The sequence below is a fragment of the Fusarium fujikuroi genome, chromosome FFUJ_chr08, assembly GCF_900079805.1.
Source record: "Fusarium fujikuroi IMI 58289 draft genome, chromosome FFUJ_chr08".
Taxonomy (NCBI): Eukaryota; Fungi; Ascomycota; class Sordariomycetes; order Hypocreales; family Nectriaceae; genus Fusarium; species Fusarium fujikuroi.
This window is the reverse complement of record NC_036629.1, coordinates 2,858,452-2,885,375: the sequence shown is the minus strand read 5'-3', so window position 1 is coordinate 2,885,375 and position 26,924 is coordinate 2,858,452. Positions and strand designations below refer to the sequence as shown.

The 26,924-nt window shown below is 31.5% G+C and overlaps 5 protein-coding genes; 3 read left to right on the top strand and 2 right to left on the bottom strand.

Annotated features, from left to right (window-relative positions):
- Positions 1-17,654: 17,654 nt before the first annotated feature.
- Positions 17,655-18,575, top strand: FFUJ_12796 (Bli-4-like alcohol dehydrogenase; the record flags this gene model as incomplete). The annotated part of the gene is made up of 1 exon (XM_023582444.1): positions 17,655-18,575. The coding sequence occupies one exon, from the start codon at positions 17,655-17,657 to the stop codon at positions 18,573-18,575; it is 921 nt and encodes a 306-aa protein (XP_023434978.1).
- A 656-nt stretch (positions 18,576-19,231) lies between these two features.
- Positions 19,232-20,292, bottom strand: FFUJ_12795 (related to ADH7-NADP(H)-dependent alcohol dehydrogenase; the record flags this gene model as incomplete). XM_023582443.1 has 2 exons in its annotated part: positions 19,232-20,006; positions 20,105-20,292. 2 exons carry the CDS (start codon positions 20,290-20,292, stop codon positions 19,232-19,234), a joined length of 963 nt encoding a protein of 320 aa, XP_023434977.1.
- Positions 20,293-21,027: 735 nt separating this feature from the next.
- On the top strand, positions 21,028-21,571 carry FFUJ_12794 (uncharacterized protein; the record flags this gene model as incomplete). XM_023582442.1 has 2 exons in its annotated part: positions 21,028-21,197; positions 21,259-21,571. 2 exons carry the CDS (start codon positions 21,028-21,030, stop codon positions 21,569-21,571), a joined length of 483 nt encoding a protein of 160 aa, XP_023434976.1.
- Positions 21,572-21,874: 303 nt separating this feature from the next.
- FFUJ_12793 (uncharacterized protein) lies at positions 21,875-22,459 on the bottom strand (the record flags this gene model as incomplete). Its single annotated transcript, XM_023582441.1, has 1 exon — positions 21,875-22,459. One exon carries the CDS (start codon positions 22,457-22,459, stop codon positions 21,875-21,877), a length of 585 nt encoding a protein of 194 aa, XP_023434975.1.
- A 2,528-nt stretch (positions 22,460-24,987) lies between these two features.
- Positions 24,988-26,603, top strand: FFUJ_12792 (related to integral membrane protein PTH11; the record flags this gene model as incomplete). XM_023582440.1 has 6 exons in its annotated part: positions 24,988-25,086; positions 25,133-25,265; positions 25,332-25,582; positions 25,741-26,123; positions 26,171-26,238; positions 26,287-26,603. The coding sequence occupies 6 exons, from the start codon at positions 24,988-24,990 to the stop codon at positions 26,601-26,603; spliced, it is 1,251 nt and encodes a 416-aa protein (XP_023434974.1).
- Between the last annotated feature and the right edge of the window lie 321 nt (positions 26,604-26,924).

Here is a 26,924-nt window from a genome sequence, read left to right as displayed (position 1 = left end):
AAAAGAAATAATTTAAATATTAGCTATATATCCTTAAATATAATAATAATAAAGACTATAGAGCTATAAAGGAAGCTTTATAATATAACTTTAGTAATTATATTTTTAAGTATTTAGTTAAGGAGGTTAATAGGATTCCTACCCTTACTTTTAACTATAAGGCTAAATGCCCTCCTATAAACCTATAGTTAACTATTTAGGTATATATAAATACATTAAAGAATTATTCCTATAAAGGCCTTATATATATAAAGTTTAATAAAAATAAAGTAAGATATTTAATTACTTTCTATTTTATATTATATTATATTAATTTATATAGCTTTTTAAGAAGCTTAATTTACTTTTTTTATATAAAAAGAAAGGTAAGAATCTTAAGGCTAAATATATACTTAAATTCTTATTATAGAATATTAATACTATATTTTACTATTTATATAGATTTATAATGCCTAAATTACTTTTATATAATAAGTATATATCTAATAATAGTGCTCTTACTTATTACTATATTATAGCTCTATTTAAGGGCTATATTAATTGCCTTTAGAACTATTTAGGACTAAATTGCAGCTATATTAAGGATATATACTTATAGTGCCTTATATATCTCTATACTAACTTATTTAATAGTAACTCTTAAAAAGCATAAGGCTATATTTAATGCTATTTTTATTACTAGTAGTAATAGTAGCTCTTTATCTAACAGTAAAGAGGACTCTATAGATATATTAAAGGACTTTATTAAGAAGGAATGTTATAGACTCTTTTAATTTTTCTATAAGGTTATTAACTATAAGAAAAAGAAGAAGAAGTCTAAGGGTAAGGGTAAGTTTAAATTTAAGAAGGCAAAAGGCAATAAATAAGGTATTTTAATTCTATATATAACTATTTAAAATAGTACTAACTTTTTCTAGCTATCTATAATTAGTTTTTAGGTTTTTATTTTTATAAGAATATAGCTTATAGGTTATAAATTATAATTAGTATTATAGGTATATAAAGCACTATAGAGCATTACAGGCTATTATAGATAACTATAGGGTATATAAAGTATTATAATACCTAATAGTAAAAGTTTAACGTTTTTATTAACTTACTTTATTAATTAATTATATCTTTAAATTATATCTATAATAAATATATATATAGATCTTATAGTATCTTATAGTACCTTATAGCACTTTATAGTTCCTTATTATAAGCAATTTTAAATATTTTTCTTAGTATTATTAACTATAGTTAGTATAGTATACTTATATACTGTATTTTAAGGCTATATATTATAGTATAAGGCTATATATTATTCTTTATAGTCTTATCTTAAGCCTCTTAATATAAATTTATTTTTTTATATTATATTAATCTTTCTTTTAACCTTATAATAAGCTCTAAAAGGCGCCTCTCTATTAACCTTAATGCTTTCTATATTTAAATTAAATAATAGAAGTATTATAACTAAATAACTGCAGATAATATTATATAGTATATTTTAACTAAGTTTAATATTTCTACCTCTTATAAAGTATTATATTAATATCTTTAGACTTAGCAATTAGATTAGATAATATTTAATATAATTTAGGCCTAAATAGAAGATATTAAGGCATTATAAAATCGTATTAAAAAGCTTTTTTTTAAAAATATTCTTAAGGATAAAAATATCCTTTTTTAATTATAAAAGGAAGGCTTTATAGTAACTAATAGGGGGCTAATTAAAATATAATAAAGCCTTAGCCTTTTATAGCATTAAACCTTTAAGCAGAAAGAGGAATAATTTATTAAATTGCACTATTTCTTTAAGAATGATACCTTACTAAATACTAAGTTATAGTCATTTAGTTAGATATATCTCTATACCTATATTTAGTAAAAATAGCTATCCTTAAGTTAATAGGCACTATATAAAGCATTTTATAACTTTATGCCTATAAATATAACTAATTAATAGAATATAATACAATACTATTAAACTAAATAGATAGCACCTAGGCCTAACTTTATTTAGTTAATTAATACTTATAATAAGTTAAAGGCATAAGGGATTAAAATATATATATTAATTAATATATACTTACGGTATATTATATAGCTATATTTTAAAGGTAAAGAGCAACAATAAGGAAAAGACTGCAAGAAGACGATAATTTCCAATAGCCTTAATTGCAAGCTAAGTGCATATAGCCACAAAGGTTTAATTAAGATAGGGTCTTCGTTATTAGATAGGTAATTAAGTGATTAGTTTAATGATATTAAATATAAGGACAAAAAGTGTAAAATTCAGTCTGAAAAGGCATACTGAAACTAAGATATTAAGGGGAATCCATCCCTTTATGTCTGTCACCACAGATAGCCTTCTAACCCCACCAACAAGGCTAGACCTCTTACCCTGGAATGCTCATCGTAACCGTCACAATATATTAATATATTAGCTAATATATTATAAAGTATACTTAAATAATACCTTTATATTCTAAAGAATTAAGAAAGTATACCTTTTATTATTTAATTAAATTATAGTAATAAGACTTTTATAATAGCTAGGGCTTATTTTTACCTTTTATAAGTATAGAGCTCCCTATAGGCTATTATAGCTTAGCAGATATAATTCTATAATTATTAAATATACAGTAAAAGTATATATAATAAAAAGATTAAGAGTTAGTAGCACTAACTTAGCAATAGTTAAGCAAGGCATTAACGTATATATTTTAAAGGTGAAGAGCAACAACAAGGAAAAGACTGTAAGAAGACAATAATTTCTAACAGCCTTAATTACAAGCTAAGTACATACAGCCATAAAGGTTTAATTAAGACAGGGTCTTTATTATTAAATAGGTAATTAAGTAATTAGTTTAATAATATTAAATATAAAGATAAAAAGTATAAAATTCAGTCTAAAAAGGTATACTAAAACTAAAATATTAAGGGGAATCTATCCCTTTATATCTATCACTATAGATAGCCTTCTGACCCTACTAATAAGGCTAGACCTCTTACCCTAGAATGCTTATTATAACCGTTATATAGGTCTCTATATAGTTTTAATATATGCCCTTATACCTAAGAAACCACATTAAATAAGTAATTTACTAAAAGCAATTATATATATATAATAAGTCCTTTCTCTCTAGCAGTCCTTTTATAATTAACTAATTAATTAATCCTAACTTAAATAAAGCTTATAACCTATCTTATTATATTAGTAAATACCTATATCCTCCTATTACTTTTAGTTCCTTACTGCTATTTATTTATTATAAATTTAATCTAATTAGGCTTAAAGTTAAAAAGCATTAACTATTAAGTTCTAAATATTATTTTATTAATTAGGTCTTATTAACCCTATAGGAATAAATATAGCCTAAATCCTTAAAGTTAGGAGAAAAGGATAATTAGGTATATCTTAAATAGGTAGCTTCTATAATTTTAGTTTAATAATTATCTTCTAAAAGTAAGCTTTAAGATCTTAAATCGTTCTCTTAGCAGCCTCCTTATCCCCTTTAGTTATCCTGGCATAATATATATATAATATATCCTTAATAATAGCAGGTTTATTAATTATAATTATTATAATAGGCTGCCTTAATAAAGGGTTTAGTTAGATTACTAACTTTTAAGTTATAAAAGGCTGTAGGCTTAGTTAAATACTTAATTTAGGACTCTATTTAATAGATAGTAATAGTAGAGGTAAAGAGAATAAATTAGGGCTTTAAAGTATCTATTAGTTTTATAGTAAGACTAGACTTAAGTAATTATTTAAATCTAGCAATAATATAAGACTCTTAAGCTTTAGCCAGTTTATTAAAGTAACCTTAATAGATTTAGGGTTAATAGCTATATTCTTTAGAGTTATAAGGTATTAAATAGAGTTACTACTAATATTCTTTAGAGTTATAAAGTATTAAATAGAAATCCTACTTTTTTAATAAGGGGCATTTAGTATAGAAGTTTTTAAAGCTAGCCTTAAGGTTACTATATAGACTTATTAAACTAGAACCTTTAGCAGTAAGGGTATTATATATATTAATAACCCTAAACTATAATTCTAATTAATAATAGAAATAAATAATAATCTCTATATAGAGGGTCTTAATTAATTAAATAAATTAATTACTTATTATAGCCTTAACTATTATATAGAGGTGTTAAAATCTAGTATATTTCTATAAATATTTATACTAATTTTTATAAGCCTAGCAGCTTAAGTATCTCTTACTTTAACTAATCTTAACTAAAGGATTGCCTTATAAAATATCTCTTTCCTCTATATAGGCTTTCCTTTATATAACTTTAACCTAATTACCTTAAGTATATATTTACTTTAATTTAGTTTTATCTTAAGACCTAGCCTCTTAATATAGATATAGTTATACTTACTAAAGCGGCTAAATATATTAAACTTATTTAGATTTTAAGGAATATCTTAAATCTACTTTAAAAGTTTAATTTATTTAAGCAGTTTCTTTAATATTATAGTCCCTATAGGCTTACTATTAATACCTCTTCTCTAGTAAAGGTAGGTTATATCCTTTACCTTAAGCTCCTTAAGAATAGTAACTTTAATTAAGGTATAAGCTAGATCTTTTTAGCCTTAAATATATTAAGGCTACTTAATTTCCTAAGGGATTAGCACTTAATTATTATATTTAAGGTAGGCATTTTATTATAAAAGGTCTCTCTTACTATTAATATTTAATATAATAGGTAGTTTAAATCTATTTAGGGTTATATACTTAAGTCTAATATAAGTATATATAGCTAAATTAAGGGATTAAATAGATAGCAGTCTATAGCTATTAGAATTAGGCTAATATATTAAAGGGGGCATAAAGTAGTTAAAATTATATAGAATACTATAAATTATTAATTACTTTCTTTAAGCTAGAATAGTTACCTTAATATAAAAGATTTAACTTTCCTTATAAGTATTAAAGATATATAATTAGCTATGCCTTTAGTCCTATAGAATAAAGATTTAATATTTAATATCCTTAAAGTAAACTAAAGAGTTAATAAACTTTCTTTTAGTAACTTTCTATTTTTATTTTATAGAGAGGATATAATAGCTAAAGTCTATATTAACTTTTAATATACTATCTAAAAGCTTTTTCTTATAGTAATAGTCTATTAGGCCTACTATAACTTATTAAGAAGGGTAATTAGTAAATAACTTATTACTTTAAATAGTAAAGGCTTAGTTATAGGTATAATAGATATTAATTATCCTATATAAAGTTATAACTAAAAGATATATTAAGGCCTTTTTGCTAGTATACTAGTTTTATTTTATTTGCTTAAGTAGCTAGACTAATAGGAAGTAATATCTTGCCTAACTTATATTAGCATTATTATTAGTCTTTTAGGTCTTAAAACTACATAAAGCTAGAGCCTTATTTATAATAAGTTTATATTATATAGATATATATATAATATTATACCTTAAGGGATTAGTTTATATTAATAAAAGGTTTCTTTAATCCTCTTATAGGTAGATTATAGCAGGCTATATTATTAAGGTTATATTAAGGTAAAGGTTATTAGTATTTAAGTATTTCTTAATATTATAAAGGTCTCTTTTGCCGTTCTTAGCGTAATATCTACTATAGATAGTAGGATACTATACTGACTTATTAATAAAGTACTAAAGGCAATACTTATTATTATTTTTAGATATAAGTAAAAGAGCTAGGTCTTTTGGCTTAAGGGAGCTAGGGTTATTATTACTTATAGAAGTAGATTTACTATATAGGTAGTTATTATTAAATATTATTATAGTAGCAGTAAATAGTATTTAGTTTAAAGGTAATAAAGGTTTCTTTTAGGCTTAATAGATAGAAGACTAATTAATTAAATACTTTTAACTTTAGTGCTAAAAGAGAGATATAATTACAGTTATAGGATTTACAGTTATATAAATATAAATTAGGGCAGGGGTTTAGAGGTAAGTATAGTTATAAGATTAGAAATAGCTTTAAGCAATCTTAAAGTATAAAGGCAGGCAGTTAGATTGGTTAATAAAGCAGGAAGTAAGTAATATATTAAATAGAGAAAGGAAAAAGGAATTAAGAGAAAGAGAAAAGAGCTTTTTATGCCTATAGAAACCCCCTATATAGCTATATTAGTGATTTATCTCTATTATATACCTAAAAGCTCTTATTTTAAATTTAAGATCCTTTCTCTTTTTATTACCTTTTACCTCTTTTTCTCTTTCTTTATTTCTTTAATCTCTTTTTTAATACTTCTTATTTAATTAATTCCTTTTATTACTTTAATCTTTTAATATTAATACCTTTTAATATATTTACTAAAGCCCTTAATAGTTTTAATTTTCTAAAAAAAGGAAAAAAGACTCTCTTAAATCTTATAGCAGTTATTAAATGCTATATTTATAAATTTAATTTCCTTTCTAAAGTTAATTATTATTAGTAATTATATAGTAGTATTTAAATTAATATTAAAGATTTTAAGAATTTTATTATCTATATACTTATAAGTACTGCTATTCTCTATACTTCTCTTATATACTAATTAATCTCTTAAATCTTTAATTTTTTTAATATTTAGATCTATATTAATATAGCACTTAACTATATATAATATCCCTTATATATTAAATTCTTATACTGTCTTACTCCTAGCTTTTTAAAATTAACTATTAAATTTACTTTTATCTTCTAGGAAAAGATACTTACAGTTATTAATTAAAGTAATACTACCTTTATTAATTAGCTTGCTAAGTATACTTATTAATAACTCTAGCCTATATATATTTTAATTAAGTTTACTTATTATTAAGGCTAGTTTTTCTTTAAGCTTATAAAAAGTAAGCCTTATTTTAAAGCCCTTTTAATCAGTTCTTTTAGCATTTATAATCCTAAAATATACTAAAACTGCATTAATTCTTACCTTTTTACTACTAGCTAGAATAATAAGTATATTTTTTAGCCTTTTTATTACTGTATTTTAATTAAAGGTTTCTAAAGTAGCCAGTATTTTAACTGTATTTAAAACGTAAAGGCTAATTATAATTAATACTATCTCTCTATTTATTAGGCTAATAAATCTTAATCTGGTCTTTTTAAGGCTTCCTTACTAAAAAAAGATAGTATTGCCTAAGCTAGTTCTTTTTAGTAGATTAAGGGATCTTACTAAATATCTATAGATTAACTAAACCCTTAATCTTCTTTAAGAATTACTAACTAGTAGCCTATAATGCCTTAAGATAATAAACTAAATAATATAGTAGTAATAAAGAATATTAAACTTATAATTAACTAGATAATAGGTAAGAAATAAGGTATCTTTAAGCAGTAAAGACTTAATTTTTAGTAATAGGAATATAGAATTTTAAAGTCTATATCTTAAAAATATGCAATTTTAGTGCTATATTTAAGAAATTTAAGATATATCTAATACTTATTTAAGATATTAAAAGTATATCTTTAGTGTATTCTATATATTATTTAGGCATTTAAGTAGTGTTTAGTCTAGATCCTAAGTTCTTAAGGCATATTTAGGCTAATCTATCTCCCTTAAGTTTAGACTTTACCTTTCTTATTCTAGTAAAATATTAATTATTTAAAGGCTGTCTTTTCTGTATATTAACTAATTATTTAGTTTTAATCTCCTATTTACAGTCCTTAAGGCGCTTTTATTTAGTATCCTTTCTCTATTTTAATTACAGTTTACATTCCTTCCTTAAGTCTATAGGATTCTATATTAAATTTATCCTCCTTTTTTATTATAACTAAATATATACTTATAGAGTTTATAGGCTCTATTTTATATTAGTATTATTCCTTTTATTATTTTTTATAAAGGTAGTATTTTATTTCTTTATATTATTACTTATTTTTTCCTTTTTTATTAAAAGTATAATACTATAAAATGCTTTTAGTATTAATAACTTTACTTTCTATATTTTAGTTGCCTTTAAATTAAGGCTTTTAAGATCTTTATTAATTAATTTAAGATTAATTAATTAGTTTATAGGTATCTTTCTTACCTTTAGGAAGCCTTTTAAGCTATACCTTAAAGTGTATTTTCAGTCTCTTATATAGGTTTGGTATTAGGTTTAATATATTTAAATTCTCCTTATCCTTATTGCTATTACTAGTCTTATTTTTTAAGTTAGTAATTAGGTTAGTTAATAGCATTAACCTAATTACTTTCCTCTTAATATAATTAGCTAGTTTTATACTTAAGGCACTAAAAACCAGGTCTTATAGAGGCTTAATATTTATCCTTTCCTCCTTTAGCTTTAGGTCTTTTTTATAGATTTACTAACTATCCTTATCCTTAATAAACTTCTAAAGTTAGTCTCTATATATTAACTTATTTAATGGCCTTAATATATTAGGCTCTTAAAGTAAGTAATAGTTAGCTCTTAAGTAGTGCTTAATAATATAAAAGGGACTATTTTATTTCTTAATTATCTTATACTTAATTAATATATTATTTACTTATAGTATATTATATTTAAGAATAAGGTCTTTAACTTTTAATAGCTAATATTATACCTTATATTAAAGTTTTTTATTTCTTAAGGCTAAAGCCTTTTTTTAGTATTTAATAACCTTTATTTTAGCTTTCTTTATATTTATTTCTTTTATCTATAGGATATAAATTTGCGCCTTAAGCCTCTCTTTTAATATATAAACCTTATTTTAATTAATTAATTGCTAGATAGGGTATTTAACCTTTAGGGGGTATACAGGCTTCTAGCTATATATTAAGTAAAAAGGCAAAAATCTATAGAATTCTTTTATAGCTATCTATTTAGTAAATAGAGTATATTTAAAGTTATCTATTTAGGTATATTTCCCTTTATGCTTAAGCTTCTTTAGGACCTTTTTAAGTATATAGTGACTATACTTATTTAGGCCATTAGCTTTAAGGTTATATAGTAAGGTTTTAATAGTCTTTACTTTATATTACTAAAGGACTTATAGCAATTCCTTCTTTATCTCTAGGCCTCTATTTACTACTGCAATTATTATTATCCTAAATTGTAAGATTAGTCCCTTAATAAATCTAGCTATTACTTTTACTAATAAGGCTTTTAGTGGCTTAACTTTAATTTATTTTATTAGATTATATTAGGCCTTAAGTAAATACTTATACCTTTAGTTATTTAGTATATACTAAATGTTAAAATAGACCTTAATAAAGGGATTATTTAGTATAATATAATAGACTACCTCCTATAGTCTTTTAGGGTAATACTTCTAATAAGTTTTATATAACCTAATTATAGTAATAATATCTCTCTAGAGGTTCTTTTAGAAATACCTCTTCTAAATTAAGTTAATAGTAATATTATATCCTTTATAGCTATATCCTTTATAGTACTGCCTAATTACTTTCTTTTAGATTATAAGGTCCTCTTTAATTAATATAGGCTGCTTTTATTCTTAATATATATACTTCTAGAGCTAATAGTTATAAATAAAGAACTTTTTACTTTAGCTCCTTAAGGTATAATACTAAAAGTCTGCTATAACTAGTGGCCTTTATAAGGTTAATAGGTAATAGGCTAAGCGTTTAGATTTTAGTAAATAGTTTCTATTAAGGATTTTAGGCAATTTATTAATCTTAACTGTATTAAGGTAAAGATTAATAAAGTCCTTAATATCCTCCTTAACCTTAATATCTAATTAATTAGATAGTCTAGCTTATTTATATAATAGTCTATTAGTAACTTTATTCTTTAGTTTTAATATATACTAAACTTTAAAGTTAAAGAGAAGTAAATAGCTAATCTATTATAAGATTAATAACTTAAATATATTATTTACTTTTCTATTTAATTAATATATTAATACTTATATATTAGTCTTAAAGGTAAACTTAATGCTATATATTATCTCTCTTAACCTTTAAAATGTATATAATACCACTTAATATTCCCTCTTTATTATATTATATATAGACTTAGCCTTATTTTATAACCCTAACTTAAATTACATTAAATAGCATTTCCCTTTAATAACTTATATTAATATAATGCCCTAACCAGTTAAGCTTATATTAACTATAAGGATTACCTTCCTTACCTCTTTAGTATAGTTAAGGGTAATTAGTAAAGGTAATTAAGTGATTTTCTCCTTTAGAATATTTATTGCCTTTTACTCTAGCTAGCCTTATAAGAACTTAATATCCTTTTAGAGTAACTTAATAAAAGGTTTAATAATTTAAATAAAGTAATAGATCTATTACCTATAGTATTTAATAATCCTTAAAAATAACTATATTTCCTCTATATTAATATATTTCTTTTATTTTATAATCTTAATTACCTTAGTGTTATTAGGTGCCCTTTTATATATACTGCAGAAATATCCTATTATAACTATTATCTTTTAGCAGAACTAGGACTTTCCTTCTATAATAATATATTTTAATAGCTTAGTATTAAGAAGAACTTTATTAATATTAATTAAATATTTAAGGATATACCTCCTTATACCTAAGGTAACTTATTTTTTATTATAAATAGTAATTAGTCCCTTAATATAGATATTATTAAGAAAAGCTTTATAGACCTCTAAGATAAGGTCTTTAAAGATATAGATAATATTTCTTATAAACTAAATTATTAAGTTTATTACTCCTTGGGGCAAACTATATATCCTTAATAGCCCTATTGGTATATTAAATATAATTATATCCTGGCTTTTTTTATTAAAAGGGAATTAATTATATCCTAAAAAGAAGTCTAGTAATAAAATAATCTTATATATAGTAAAATCTACTAAGAACTTATCTATATATAGCGGCAATAAGCTATTCCTTATAGTTACCTTATTTATTAAAGTTATAGAATTAATTAGGCAGAAATTACTATCCTTCTTAGTGACTAGAAATTAAGTGTTTTAATAGGCACTATAGGATTCCTTTAATACTCTATATATAAATTGCTTCTTTAATAGCCTAATAACTGCTGCCTTATAACCTTTAGGTATTAGGATATCTCTTATTTACTATACTTTATATAGAATTACCTTTAGGACTTATAAAGAAGTAATAATTAAATCTAGCTGCCTATACTTTAAGAAGTCTTATATTAAGGCTGCCTTTTAATTATATATTACCTTAAGGAATATATCTAGTTCTATATCTATTAGTATATTACTTATTTAATCTTTTAGTGCTAAAAGCCTTTCTCTTTTTAGTTAATAACCTTACTTAATCTTAAAGAACTTAAAGGTAATTTACTTAATATACTTTATTGCTATATTTAATATATCCTTAATCTTAGCCTATTTCTTTTCTTTCTAAAAGGGGTTACTATTTAGAATAGAACTATTTAAAGGTATATTATTTATAAAATAAATCTTTACCTCCTTTTATTTATATATTATATTAACTTTAATATTAATTACCTTTCTATCCTTACTTATACTCTATTTTTCTTTCTTTTTTTCCTTAATAGCTCTATCTATATACTGCCTAATCTTATTAAAAGTAGCTTTAAGGACCTCTTTATATTGCTTTATCCCTTCTCTGGCAATTAACTTAATAACCTTATCTGCAGACTTATAGCTTATTGCCCTAATTAATAATAGGATATTATCCTCTTTTAAGCCTAGTATATCCTTAACTTCTGGCTTAGTAATAGAATTAATATTTATTTTAAATTAATTAATCCTTTAGTTTTAGTCTATATTGGCTCTTACTTAACTAATCTTACTGTAAAAGTAATAAACTTTATATTACCTAGCTAGCAGATTAATAGCATTAATCTATCTTGCAGTAAATAATTAAATATTATCTATATTAATCTTATAAAAGGCATTTTTAGAATAAAAGGTACTATTACTTTAGTTAAAGTAATAAAGAACTGCTAAGAGATTTAAGTATTTACTAAATATATCTTAGCCTCTACTTAGCCTATTATCTTAAGCTTATTGCCTATATAAGATATTATTATAGCTTTAATATTAATTATTTTTAGCTTACAGTCTTTTATAACTTTCTTAGAGATAATATTCCCTTTAAATCTAATATTAACTATAGCTTTTATAATATAACTATTTAGGTTATTAAGCCTAACTATAATCCTAGGTAGCTCCTGCCTTTATGCTATTAACCTATTACTATTCTAAAGGTAGAGGTTTAAGTTAAGGTTATTTACTATTAAATCTTTTAGTTCCTTATTATTAGTTAGCTATAGCATTATACCTAAATTAATAGTTTAGACTATTTATTAAGTTTTATAAGGAATGCCTTTATTCTTAATAATTATATACTCCCCTTTTATTAACTTTTATTCTTTATTACTTTAAATATACCTATTTAACTAATTAATTATATCTCTACTGCCAGTCTTAAAGTAAATAGTATTAATATTAGTGCTAATCTTTAATGTTTTTTCTATTAGGTTTTAGTAGTTTTTTTTATAGTTTTAGTTTATAAACTAAATTATATTTATAAAGGTTAAAGTAGTTTAGAAAGTACTTTAGTTAGTTTTTGCATTTTTAACTATTTAGTATAAGATTTTAGTAATACTATCTATTATATCCTTTATTCCTTTAGTAATCTCTTTACCTAGCTATAGGTTAAGCATTACTGTATTAAAGATAGTTAGTTTAATCTTTTTAGAATAGATATCTGCCTTTATTTAGGTGTAAATTTAGTCTTGGCGAGCCTTAGGATTATTTAATCTTTTAGGTCTTTTTTTCTGCCTAAAAAGACTAGGACTCCTTAAGTCCTTCTCTATAGTTTACCTTTTTAGGATTTTTACAGCCTAAATCTCCTCTTTATCTTTAATATAAACTTACTTTTTAGTATTTATATTTATACTAATATTAGAAATTTAAATCTTAAAGGGCCTAAACTTTTAATTATTTAGTATTATACCTAAATATTTATTAAATATAATAAAATTCATTTAAGTTAATTTAATATCTTAAGGCTAAGTATTATTATATATTCTATTTATAATATCTACTAGTAAGTAGGTATTGCCATTAAGATAGGTATATAGAAGTTTATAGAAATTAAGATTAGGCTTTTTATTTAGGTATTTCTAGATAGTATTTAAGACCTTTCCTTTTATATTTTAACTGATTTTTATATTATTATATATAGTTATATACTTAGCATTTCTATAAAGAAAGGACTTAAGAAAGTGTAGGATTTAGATATAAATTAGTTTTTTAATACTAAAATTAGCTTTTACCTTATAAATTAGGTAGCTTAAAACTGGCTTTTTATAATAACCTATCTAGGCTATATTACTTAGTGTATTATAATTAGCTATACTATTCTTTCTGTTAAACTTTAAATTACAGCACCCTTTTAGGAAGTAGCCCTTCTTAATGTAATATTAATATAAATACTATTAGCCTTAATTAGTATAGTTTGCATTAATATATATATTAAATTCTTCTTTTATTTAATTAGTTAGGTCTATAGCCATTAAGTGTATTTAGATAGTTATATACTAAAGCTGGCTTATTATCTGGTTTATAAGCCTTTTATCTATCTATACTTAAAGTATCTTAAATATCTTCTTAATTTTATTTTCTGCCTTTTTGGCTAAGTTAACTTATATCTCCTTAAATAAGGCAATTAACTTATCTATTAAGGTATTTACTATAGACTTTTAGTCTTTCTTTAGAATTATCTTAATAGGTACTTTTACTACTGCCTTTAGCTTTAGGATTTCTTAAGCCTAATCTTAAAGCCTATCTTTCTTATTTTCTTTAAAGTATTAATAATTCTTAGCTTTAGTAATCTTATTATTAATAATTAATTTAATTATTTAGGTAAATTAGCTATAAAATATATTTTATATATTATTTTACCCTTTTTTATACTATAAAGAGACCTTATTTAAAATATTTTAGTAAATTATATTAAGGATATTCTTAAATTAAATAGTTATTAGTTTATATTTCTTTTTAAGTTTCTTAAATTTAAACTAATAGCAGGTTAACTATTTAATTATTTAAGGGTAGTTATTAAGAAGCCATTTTTAATTAAGTTTCCTAAGCCTAGCTTTAAGGCTATTTATAGCTATATTATCTTCGGCCATAAAGATCTCCTTTAGGTTCTTCTTAGCTTCCTTTTAAGTATATCCTTTATAGATATAATAGATATTACCTATAAGAGACTTTATAATAAGGGTCTTAAGGGTTATAATATATTTCTTTAGTAGGATATTAGCGTTATCTATATAACGCTTAAAGTAATAAAGGTACTCTATAATATTCTCCCTAAAGAAGGTCTCTTTATATAGAGAAACTTAGTTAATAATAGTATACCCTTTATACTACTTATAGAATACTTTAATAAAGGCATAGAATTAGTTATTAGTTATAGCAGAAGCTATAGTTATACTGCTAGCTTAAGTTAGCAAAATTATAGGCTTTATAGACTAAATTTCTATATCCTTAAAGGTTAAAGCGATATTAAATAAGCTTATTATAGTAAGTATTAATTAATTAATTAGTTTAAAATATCTTTATAAGTTTTTTATAGATACCTCCTTTCTATAAGGGGTTAAGGGGGTATCCCTTTTATCTATTCTCTATAAAACTATTATCTTAATTATTATTATAATAGTTAGGTCTTTTATAAAGGTCTAGAATACTACTAATATAAAAATATCTTATAGTATTACTCTTAAAGACTTTTTAATTAAATAATTCTAAAAGATATTTTATTAAAATTCTAAAATACTATTAATTTTAGCCTCCTTAAGAGAGATAGCTTTTTAAGTCTTAATCTTAATATAAAGACCTTAAAAAACTTTATTCTTAAGGTAGGTATCTCTTAAGGATACTATAGCTATATTATAGTACTGTTAGGTTAAGGCTATTCCCTTCTGTTTATTAAAATACAAAATCCTTATTCTATAAAATAAAGGCATAAAATAATCTCAGTTTTATAATTACAGTATTGCCCTTTATATTTATAAGATATTTAGTATTATTACTTTTAGCTTAAAAACTAAAGGATTTATTGCTATTTATAGCTTCTGTAAGTAAGTTATCGTTTTATTATTATTATTATTATAGCCTTTTGCCTTATATCTTCTTATTTTAATGCCTTCTTTCTTTAATATATCTATAACTTTTAGCAGTATAAAAGTGCCTTTCTTTCTATTTAATTAATTAGTTTTAAAATCCCTTTAGGTAATAACTATTAATAAAGAGGATTTTCTAGGTTTTAGAGACTAATTTAAAGGTAAAGAATAATAATAAGGAAAAGACTGTAAAAAAACAATAATTTCTAATAGCCTTAATTGCAAATTAAGTATATATAGCTATAAAGGTTTAATTAAGATAGGGTCTTTATTATTAAATAAATAATTAAGTAATTAGTTTAATAATATTAAATATAAAGATAAAAAGTATAAAATTTAGTCTAAAAAGGCATACTGAAACTAAGATATTAAGGGGAATCTATCCCTTTATATCTATCACCACAGACAGCCTTCTAACCCCACCAACAAGGCTAGACCTCTTACCCTGGAATGCTCATTATAACCGTCACAATATATATATATATATATATATATATATACTACTGTATTATAGGAGTATTTTAAAAGAATTATAGCTAATAGGCATTTCTCTGCTAATTCTATTCTGGATTAAATTACTATTTTACATTCTTTTTATACTAATTATATATATAGAACTCTCTAAATTTATATATATATAAAATTTGCATTATATTTATAAATAGCGCAATAGGCCATATATTCTTTCTAGTTAGCCTTAGGTCTTATATTATTAGCTAGAGATCTATAAAATAAGGAATTATATTTATTTAATATTATTTAATTAATTATAGCCTCTTAAGAAGCTTTTTAAATATAATAATATTAATCTTAATATATATTTGCCCTAGGATATAATTACAGTATATAAAAAGATTCTTAAAGGGCAGATCTTTCCCTAAGATATCCCTAAGAACCTAAAGCTCTTTATATACTTATATCTATAAGTATAATTAAAAGTATATATACTTAATGGAAAATAGCTAGCTATTAGTCTTTTAGAAATACCTATAGATAGGATTAATTGCATATAGTCTTATTTAGCTATATATAATATTAATATATAGCTACTTAACTAAAAGACTTAAGGTAATATTAATTAAGATAAGATTAATTATAAGGTTAAAAGCTAGCCTTATATTATTCCTTAAACCTCTATAGTAAGGCCTTTAATTATAAAGGGCGCCCTTTAGCTTTTTCTTAATTTTATTTCTCCTTATCTTCCTTACCTCCTTAATCCTTATTTAATATTATAGATTAAAGAAATACCTTAAATATATTTAAATCTTTATATTATCTCTCTTTTTTACCTTTTATCTTTTTAACTTTAACCTTAACCTTAATTTTAGCTTTAATATTATTCTCCTTTCTTTTATTTTATATAGATTTTTTTTTATTTTTTATCTCTCTTTTAATCTTTATTATATACTTTAAAGTAGGTATTTTAATTTCTGCCTACTTAATTGCCTACTTATTAGGCTATAGGGTATTACTATCTTTTAAATTATCTTATATATTAAAGTATAAAAGCATAAGAAAAACTAAAGCTTTAGCCCTTATAGAAAGTGTAATACTTACTGCCTTAAAAAAGTCCTTTAGCTATAAGGTTTTATAAATAGTATCTCTATATATAATAGATCTATTTAAATATATACTAATAATATAACTATTAATAAGTTTTTACTTTATTAATAAGAACTCTTTATAGTAACTTAATATAATAAAATAAACTATTTTATTATAAAATAAAAATATAAAGCCTAATAGGGCTATAATCTTACTTTTAATATTTTTACTTTTAACTCCTTTATTATACTTTAGTATAGAAATGCCTAAAATAACTTCCTTAAGGTATCTTAAAGTAATATAAAATATAGCCTTTAATTTAATAATAATTATACTTTTATAGCTTATTACTGTAATACTATATTGCTAGCTTTTAGTAGCTATATTAATAGTATTAATATATATAATAAAGATTAGTTATATTTATTTAGTTTAAATCGTTATTAAACTAGGCCTAAGGGGGCTACTTATAGTAAGGTTAATAACCTTAATAGCTTTAATAAGTAGTTATTAATAAAATAGGCAAAAACTAGCTTCTTTAAGGGCCTTTAATTTTATATAAAGTTTATTATAGCTATAGCCAGTTTTAAGGTAAAATTTAATATAATTTATAATAATAAAAGTAAAAGTAAATAGTTTAGCTTTAAATAGTATACTATAGGCTTATATAGGTATATATAAGAGAGAGGGCTATAGCCCTTAATATAGGCCTTAGTCTATAGTGCTGCATTATAGCAATAATATTTAATATAATAATATTATATTGCCTAGAAGCCTAAAGGGGCCTTTAGTGCTATATTAGGGTGGATAGAGTAAAAAAAATCCCTTAAGATGAATTTTGGCATAGATGTCGATTTGGCCTTCCGTACCCACTTGCATGTCACCATCAATAGAGTTTTCGCATTTGCCGAAGATTCGAGCATATGCAACTACCGAGCTGAAAGAGCCTAGTGTCGGACTTAAGAGACCTTTTACGGGGTGAAACACGATTCCGAGCCCGCCATTACCAGATATATTAAGACGCGCTTGCAGCCACCCTGCGACATTCATTACCTCCCCATCAACACACAAAATGGGACCTGTCAAATTCTCTCCCGACACTGATATTCCCAGCCAGAATGGTAAAGTCATCCTCATCACGGGAGGGAACTCAGGACTGGGTCTTGAGACTGCTCGGCAGCTGTTAAAGCATGAACCCTCAAGGATCTTCCTCGCGTGTCGCAGCAAAGCAAAGTTTGACCAAGCCGTCAATGACCTGCGACAAGGGGGCGCCAACACCGACGCGATATCTTTTCTAGCGCTTGATCTCGCTTCCCTGGCGAGTATCAAATCTGCCGCTGCAGAGTTCCAGACATCTTCCACCCGACTCGATATTCTTATTAACAATGCTGGCATCATGATGACGCCAGAGGGTCGTACCGAGGAAGGCTACGAGATCCAGATTGGCACGAACCATATGGGCCATGCTTTTCTCACTCATCTCCTTCTGCCGATTCTTGAGGAGACCACCAAGATCAATTCTGACGTGAGGATCGTATTCCTTTCTTCGATGGGAGAGTCCATGTCGCCAAAGAATCCATACCAGTTCGACCAATTCAACACCACCATGCCTAGCTACTCTTCAACATCGCGCTATGCGATATCGAAGCTCGCAAACGTCCACTACACCGCAGCCCTTGCCGAGCGATATCCCAATATCAAAGTCATTAGCGTCCACCCAGGAGTCGTACAGACGAACCTCGCAGCACCGCTTATCAATCACAGTCTTATCTTGGGAACACTCACAAGGCTTGCATTAAGCTTCATCGCTGTTGACGCTTCCAAGGGTGCATTGAATCAGTTATGGGCGGCGACTGATCCTAAAGCTGAAAGTGGGGTATTTTACCATCCTGTTGGTGTGACGGGTAAGGGGAGCAAACTGAGTCAGGATAAAGATGCTCGTGAAAAGCTTTGGGAATGGACGCAGCAAGAGATCAAGCAGCACCTCGACTGAGAGTTACATGACAAAGGGGATGCTTTTCGGCGTCGTAGCATTTTCACTCTTAATAATAATCGCTTGTGACGTTTACGTGGCAACCAATGTACAACTTTGTTGTTACAGTGAATGGCTTGTGAACATTGTTCAGTTTGCGATTGCTACATATGTGACTGCCATACGTCAGTGAGTCACAGAAGCTTCAGCTTTATATAAACCCCGATCGCCGCGCTACCATACCCAATCCTTCTCAAGTCCCCCTCTAAAGATATTGCCAATTTAGACTCCTCCAAGATATACATATTATTTACACCGCGACGCTTAAAGAAATGCCTTCTCAACCAAACCCAATGCCTCCCCCCCCTAAACCTAAGCCTCGCCCAGGACCCAAGCTGTGATAACACTGGAGGTTATCGACATTGCAGGCCAAGATGAGCTTAAATCGGTGATCTGGCTCTAGAATATGGACGTGTATTTCTGTCACATACTAGTTTGATGGGTTTCTAATACAGCAGACTACTAGCTTACCGCAATATAAGTAGGATCATTCTTCAGAGTTCAGACCATGTCGGAGTAGTTTTGAATTACTTAGGGCTACTCCCCCCCTATGGAAGATGAGTCTAATGCAGAGCCAGAGTGATGACAAGAAAATGCATCCCAGCTTGAAGAGACCCCTAACCCTCCATTGCAAGAACGCCCCTATATCGCATCTTACCCTGGCGAAGCTTCTCCATCGCCTCATTAATTCCCTTCTCAGTGAACGGAAAGGTCTCGATAACTGGTTTTATTCCATGGAGCGCCGAGAAGCTAAGCATCTCCCGTTGGAGATTCGGGGCGGCAGGTAGGCTTCCCTGTATCCGGATCGCGTTCATCAGAATCTCCCCATATGGGCATCGCAGCTCAGATGAGACCACAGTAACTGCACTTATCACACCGCCCCGTCGAACCAGCGACAGGGCTTGGGACCAGTCCGGCTGTTGAGCACCAGTCAAGAGCAGGCAATCAACAGCTCGACTAGGAGGGGAACTCTCTCCCATCACTTGGAAATCCGACGCTCCCAGCTTTCGGGCTGCTTTTTCTTTGCCAGATGAGTGGGAATAGACTGTGACATGGCAGCCCATCTTGGCAGCATACTGAACAGCGAGGTGTCCTAGACCCCCGAGGCCAAGAACACCCACTCGGTGATACCACTGGACTTGTGCGCTGCGAAGAGCGGAATACACGGCTGCCCCAGCGCACATCAAAGGAGCTGCCTCCGCAGATGGGATGCTATCCGGAATACGGAAGACAAAGTGCTCATTCCAAGTTGCATAAGTCGCGAACGAGCCCTGATCGAACTCGTCGAAGCTGTAGAACTGTCGCTGTTCGCAGTACAGCTCTTGGCCTTGATCGCAATACTCGCAGTTGAGACAGCTTCCATGACAATAGCCCCAGCCAACTCTATCTCCACTGTGTACAGGAACCTGTTAGCTGGAGACCGGCATTAATGGTTAGGTTGCGCTCAGGCTACTTAAACTTTCAGCGTTGCGACAGAACTGCCGATTGACTCGACGATGCCAACTCCCTCATGACCGAGAACCATGTCCTGGCACTTGTAGTGCTCGTCGGTACCACAAAGGCCAGAATGAGTGATACGAACCGTGACTTGATGTGCTTTTGGAGGACCAGGCCTTGGGACTGTAGCTTGCTGCACTCTCCCGCTTGGGGTTCCACGATATACAGTGATCGATGACATGACTGGGGTGACTGGTACGTATCAGAAATGATGTTGTTGAGGTTTGCAAAAGACTTGAGTTGGACTGGTCTTTCCTACGCTAGGTGGCTATTTATAAAGGAAATATGCCTGGTGCTGAGGCTTTACAGGCTAGGAAGACTTATAGCGACTCAAATTCCCCCTTAGTTTCAGATCCTCCCGGGCGGCCCTAGACTTATTGCCAGAGACGGCACTTGTTCTCGGACAATTACAGTGCCAGAGCTGTCAAAGGTGGATCATTGCTCTCAATGTGACCAATCATAGTGGAGGTTTCTTTCACCATTTCTCTATGACGTGCTCTTGGTGGAATGTTGCTTTCAAATTGCCCAATCATAGAGGCTCTTTATTTCGCCTCATGGATAAAACTCGTACATTGCTATGGAACTGAGCAATTACTTTGCGGCAAAATTGCTTATCGTGATCTGGCGACTCCATAGACCCATGCTTTCGCTGGCTCCGAATCCATGCATCCAGTTTGCGAAGAGGTTATGTTGCCTCTGAATCAGCCAATCAGCAAGTCGAAATTGTTGGGCATTGTGAATATGAGGCATTGCAAGGATCGGTCTAGTAAAAAGTTAGCCTTTCCTCTCAGATATTGCTTACCCATATCACTATAAGATCCATGACCCCCTTCTCGACAGCAGCAACAGAGTTCTAAATCATCCATCATACCAATACAACAGCAACACTTTAACTACCAGTATCAACAGCAGCACAATGCCCACTCAAGAGGAGACAAAGAACCTAGAGGTTATCCAGGAGTACTTCACCGAGTACTGGGGCAAAGGCAACCCCGAGATCGTCGACAAGCTCTGCGCTGATAACTTCGTCATCAACTACCCAATGCATGGCCCACGGTATGGAAAGGAGAATGCCAAGAAGATGCTGTCAGAATTCAAGGAGGCAAGAAGACCCATACAAAACTCTCACCTTAGTAGCTAACCCCAGTCAACAGGCATTTCCAGATATCTCGTTTCATGCCTACCAGCACCCTCTGATCGCCAGCGGGCCATATGTAGTCGGTCGCTGGATCGGAGGCGGCACTCATACTGGAGTTGCCTTCCATGATCTTGCGGTCGGCGCTTTGGAGAAGGCGAATACGGGCAAGAAAATGTACTTCTCTGGAACGACTATCTTCACACTCAAGGATGGGCTTATTGTGGATGAGACTGGGGAAGAGGGAGCTCTGACGGCTCTCCAGCAGCTTGGGCTGGTTCAGCAGCCAAACCCTGGGAAAGAGGTCAAGTACCTCCACGAATAAATAGGCCAGGAGGAATTCTAGAAATCCTTGTTTTGAGGTGTCTACTTGACCACTTAAGCTTCAGTTCTAGTGTTATTGCGCAAATCAGAGCTTTGGTTCAACAGCTTTTATGTTTAAAGAATGGATTGTAACACGCTACAGCTAAAATGTTTCCCTCGTATCACTTACGTTCCACTAAACGAGAACTTCTGTGTTCTTGATGTATCTGAGAAATCAAACCTCCTACCTCTCTGTTCAGCCGTCACATGTAGTTTCCATTCTACCTGATGATACATTCTCTTGTGTTGTACTATCTCCCAGAGTTCATAGCCCATGCATCTTATCGTACTCTTTCTTCATCCAGGGGACAAGAAGAGCAACCTTCGCTGCCGGCTCCCAGCTGTAATCTTTCACATCGTACCCAACCCACTGGACCTTATAGCAAAGCTTTTTAGCGCGTCTCCTGCTAGAATCTCTCATGGTTCTGTGTTCGAGGATCCTAAAGACATGGAACAAATCGAATTTGGTGGCCCCTTGGCGTCCCCCTTCTATTGCATCCCAGTAAGCATAGACCAGCTCTGGTTGATAGCCCTGTAGCGAAACTTCGGGTTCCCATGATTCCGCCCCGTCATCCCACTCCGCGGTGAACCATACGGAGTGGATAGATCGAACGAGAGCGTAGGATGTGTTTCCAATGGTTTTTAGGGAGTAGGAATCTCCTTTGCCGATAGATGAAAGTCTCCAATACGTCAACTGTTCCTTAGTCGCTGGTTCCTCACCTAAGCTCCCAGTATCCTCAGAACCCGTGCTTGTCGTTGATTCTGAATCTGAGATGTTCACAATTGCTTCATTCATACTACTAGATCTTGTAGTTGCACCGTAATTACTGGTCGTTTGGTAGAAACTCATCTTGAAATTGTATCGTCCGTCAGTGATTGAGTTCTATGTAGATGGAAGAGAAACCAGTGGCGTACAGTTATGAAGGGTGATTGATAATTCGGTACAGACAGCGAATAAGCCAAGCATTTTATAATGAATGACAGCTCTATGCTTACCAGAGTAGCTGATCACAGCATCTCGTGTAACAATAAATGTTCAGGCTTGGTGAACTCTCCTTTTTTCAGCTCTATGACTTCGCATGGCGCGCTCAGGGGGTTTGTCAATAGCTACAAGACATGTGTTCGTCGGATGAAGGTAAGTGATGACCTGACAGATATTTTCGTGTCGCCTTGAGCATCTGAATATGTTTCCGTAGGGTGATGATGATGAGGAGTCAGTATCACGGCCAGTCTACCTATTTCTGCCAACTTCTCAATCTCCACATTCGTGCATTCTGCATGTTTTCCATTCTTTACGCTAGACTCATCGTTTCATCCGAATAGTACTCACAGGGATAATATTCTGCAGTCCGTTCAAGCATCAGTATGGGCATCAATTTTGATCCTCCGATGAAGAGATTACTCGCATGTTGATCACACTTGGTCCCATTGAATTCGATTCTCTTCGAATCATGTCTTGACGATTTGCAGTCCAGTCTGTCGCAAACTATTCTGTAAGTTATGTGTGGTGATTATGGGCTCTCAACCCAAAGAAGCTACCTAGACTGGGCAAATGCCAGAGACTCACACTTCATCCAAGCTGTGATTAGGAAAAGGTAGTCCTCCTCATAATCATTCATGTGGCGGCGTCGAACTTCATCACTGCTTGGGGGATGCAGTATATATAACGCAGACCTCTTTCGCCTTCTCAAGTATCTTCAACACCCTCCACTAAGACTACCACGATACAAGATACCTCGAAAGATAAAAACTGTCTGCATCCTACACGACAGTACCCTCGAACCCCACCGCTCAATATGTGCACTGTAGCATATTACGAAAAGCTTTGCTATTGCGGAAGGAATATGGGGAGTTTTCATGAATGGGATCCTTGCGCAGAAGGTATACAATTCAACGGCTGGAGACATTGCACGGTTGGTATTCATAGCGGTCGTTGTTTCGTTCCGATGAAATGTGCTCGTTGCAGAGGGAGGAGAGAGGAGATGGCGCGAAGGGTTGAGGAGGCTAGGGAACGAGGCAGATTCACGTCGTGAGAAGATCTTGTGCCTGGTCTTTCCAGTAGTTCATGTTACGCTTATGGCTTTCCAATAAGTACAGGGAAATGGAGCCCTCGGGTTATATCTTCTCAATCTTGCCTTGAGAGAACTATCAAACTCGCGTAAGCAGTGGTAGCCTGTTCTGATCGGTCTCCTAAATTCTTTGTTCCGCAATGCTTCAAAATTAGTAGTGAATTCTTTGAGTGAACAGAATTCTTTATATGAACGAGTGCGCTGTTCATGTCTTTGCGCAGTGAGGGGCAAGTACCCGTTGTCATGAGTGCGCGGTGATAGCATTCATCAAGCTACTGGCACAAAGACGGTAGCTTATAATGCTACAGGCAAGACAGTGACAAATACTTCCGAGACTGTCGCTAGCTGCACTTGACGTTCCCTTTGTAAGCGCGGACCCTTTCCCGCAAGCTTATTTAGACCGGCTGCGCCAAGAGACTCTTTTTCTTGCCCTCTTGGGCCCTTTGACAAATATATTCAATTTCTGGCGCTGTAGTAATGTGCCGAAAAATGCCTGCTAAGTAACTAGCATTAGCATTCAATGCCGAATTCAATGACTTCATTTGCCGCCGGCTAGCTGCCATCTAGCCTGGCTCGTGCTCCCACCTGGAATGCAATTCTTGTGCCGCTTTATCACAGAGCCGCTAACAACAGCGTGCCGAGAAAATTGAACACGCCTGGATCACAACGGCGCATTGCCTGCGCCACCAAGGAGCTGTGATTATCAGCAAGTCCGGCAGTACGGCAATAGTAGCAGCTCCCAACAATTCGGCGAACTTGGCGTCACTGACTCGGACGCATAATTTCACCCCATCCCGCTTTGACAATAAGCCTTGCTAAGTGGATCGTGGTTCTTTAGTGGCCGCATAGCTTGGAACGGGCGACAGAAATCCTTCGCCTGTGAGAGCTGTGAGTATTCTGTCTAGATTTTGAGGATCCATAACTGCCGAGACGCCTTTACCCAAATTAGCAATTCATTTATCGCCGCGAATCAGTCGTCAGCCCATGCTTGTGCTGATCCGTCGATCCTCCACAGTAGCTGAAAGAAAACACATATCGTCTCAACACATAATCTTGCAGCTGTACAGTTAGTCCCTTTCTCTCCCCTCTTTCTACATGACTCCGGTCCAAATATACTGGAGACGCGTTCTCAAACTCTATGGGGTCAGCTAAGGATTCGCATCGCCAATCTCTCCAGCCAAGCTAGACTTGCCACGTGAGACTAGTGGGAGATCAACAATTAAATGACTGCTCCGATTCCCTCGTATTCTTCTCCCCTGTCGATATCACAGCTGTCTCTCTTCCCACCATGCTGCATATCAACTGAAGCATGCATCTGCTGGTATTGCTGGTGACGTGGGCGTGTCTCGTATGCCAAGTGTTCTGTGACAATGTCTCGGACTTTTTGACAAAAATACCAGACTGCGCTGTACGTTACTCCCTTATCTGAGCCGCAAAATGCTGACTTTGGTTAGGGGAGCTGTCTTGTCGAGCTTGTATCAACGTCGACTTGTGGCATTGACGTACAATGTCTTTGCGCCGACCCGAAACTCAAGACGCAGGTTTTGAGCTGTGTTCAAAAGAAATGCCTCCCGAGAGACGCATTAGGTACGTGTTGTGGATTAGGTCTTGGGTAAATGCTAACAATAGCAGCGACGCTGAATGTCACCTCAGTTGCCTGTGATTTTCCAGTGCGAGACAGACACGCGCAATTCGATATTTTAGCCATAACATTGATTGCAATCACGGCGATTGTAGTTGGTCTTCGGCTTTGGCACAAGCTCCGATACGAGAGGAAGTTCAGACTGGACGATTACATCATCGTGGCGGTCTTTGTGAGTCGTATACGCTCCACATCAAAAGAGTGCTCTGCTAATTCTGATAGCTACTTGATCTGGGAAACACCATTGTTTGTGTTCATGGCCGTAAGCCAACCTCGCAACTGGTGGAGTTAATACTGACTGCGGACAGTTTCGGGCAATGGTCTCGGGAGAGATGCATGGCTCTTCAGCCCAGATACAATCAACAGCTATCTCTGCGTATGATCCCCATCTCCATTCAAAGGCATCTCTAACAGTTTTAGTACCTCTACATTGGACAAACCCTCTACGCTTCCGACGTCTTCCTGACCAAGATTTGCGTCGCCCTCTTCTATCTCCGAATCTTCCCCGTCGTATCCGTCCAACGTCTTATATGGGGTACCATCGTTTTTTCGGTCCTAGGCATGATCATCTTTGACATCCTTGCTATTGCACAATGTCAGCCGATCAGCTTCTACTGGACAGGATGGGATAAGTTACACGAGGGACATTGTCTTGGAGTTCAGCCATTAGCTTGGGCCATCGCCGCCGTCGGTATCATCCTGGACGTTTGGATGTTGGCCATTCCCATCTGGCAGCTGGTGCAATTGCAGATGAAGTGGCAAAGGAAGCTCGCTGTAGCTATCATGTTTACGGTCGGAACTTTGTAAGTTGCTCGCTTGTATTGTTGTTTCCAACGACTAACGGGAGTAGTGTCACCATCGTCAGTATTCTTCGACTGCGGTACTTGGTTGCTTTCGGAAACTCTCAGAATCCAACCTGTAAGTTCATCAACCTACTTCTCCCCAGGCACATCTGACATACTGTAGGGGACAGTTTCGAGACCTGTTACTGGTCCGTTATTGAGATCAACGTTGGTCTCTGGTGTGTCTGCCTTCCAGACCTCCGAATGCTTATCCTCAAGGCATTCCCGAGACTTGGAAGTTCTATTGAATCAGGTCCTAGAAATCCCCACCAAGGATCATCGGCACCCAGGCAGCAGGGTAGAACTCCAAATTCCTCCCGTCATACGGAGAGTACAATTTACAAGGGGAAGCCAATTCAGGCGCAACAAGAAGCTTCGTCGAGCACGGCTGAGCTGGTCGAGATGACAACCTTCATGAATGATAGTAGGAGTGTAGTTTAGCATAGAAAAGAATATGTAAGGCATAAACCACGAGCTATTCATGAGGACAATGTTCGATCTCGATGCCCAGACCGCCCTTAGACCCAATTTTCCGTTAAGATCTTTCCATCAAACCACAAACTCCTGGTCTTTACAAAGAAATAGACACACATGAGGAATGACGTGTCGCTTCAGTCCATCATCATTGCCATAGCCACTTCCAAGCTGCTTTGGCATTTCTTTTTCGAATTCTGCTCAATATTTTGCAAGCTGGCTCTAAATTTACCATGGAACTCATAATGTGTGGTTTCTTTTGCCCTTTTTGAAGATTTAAAGTGGCAA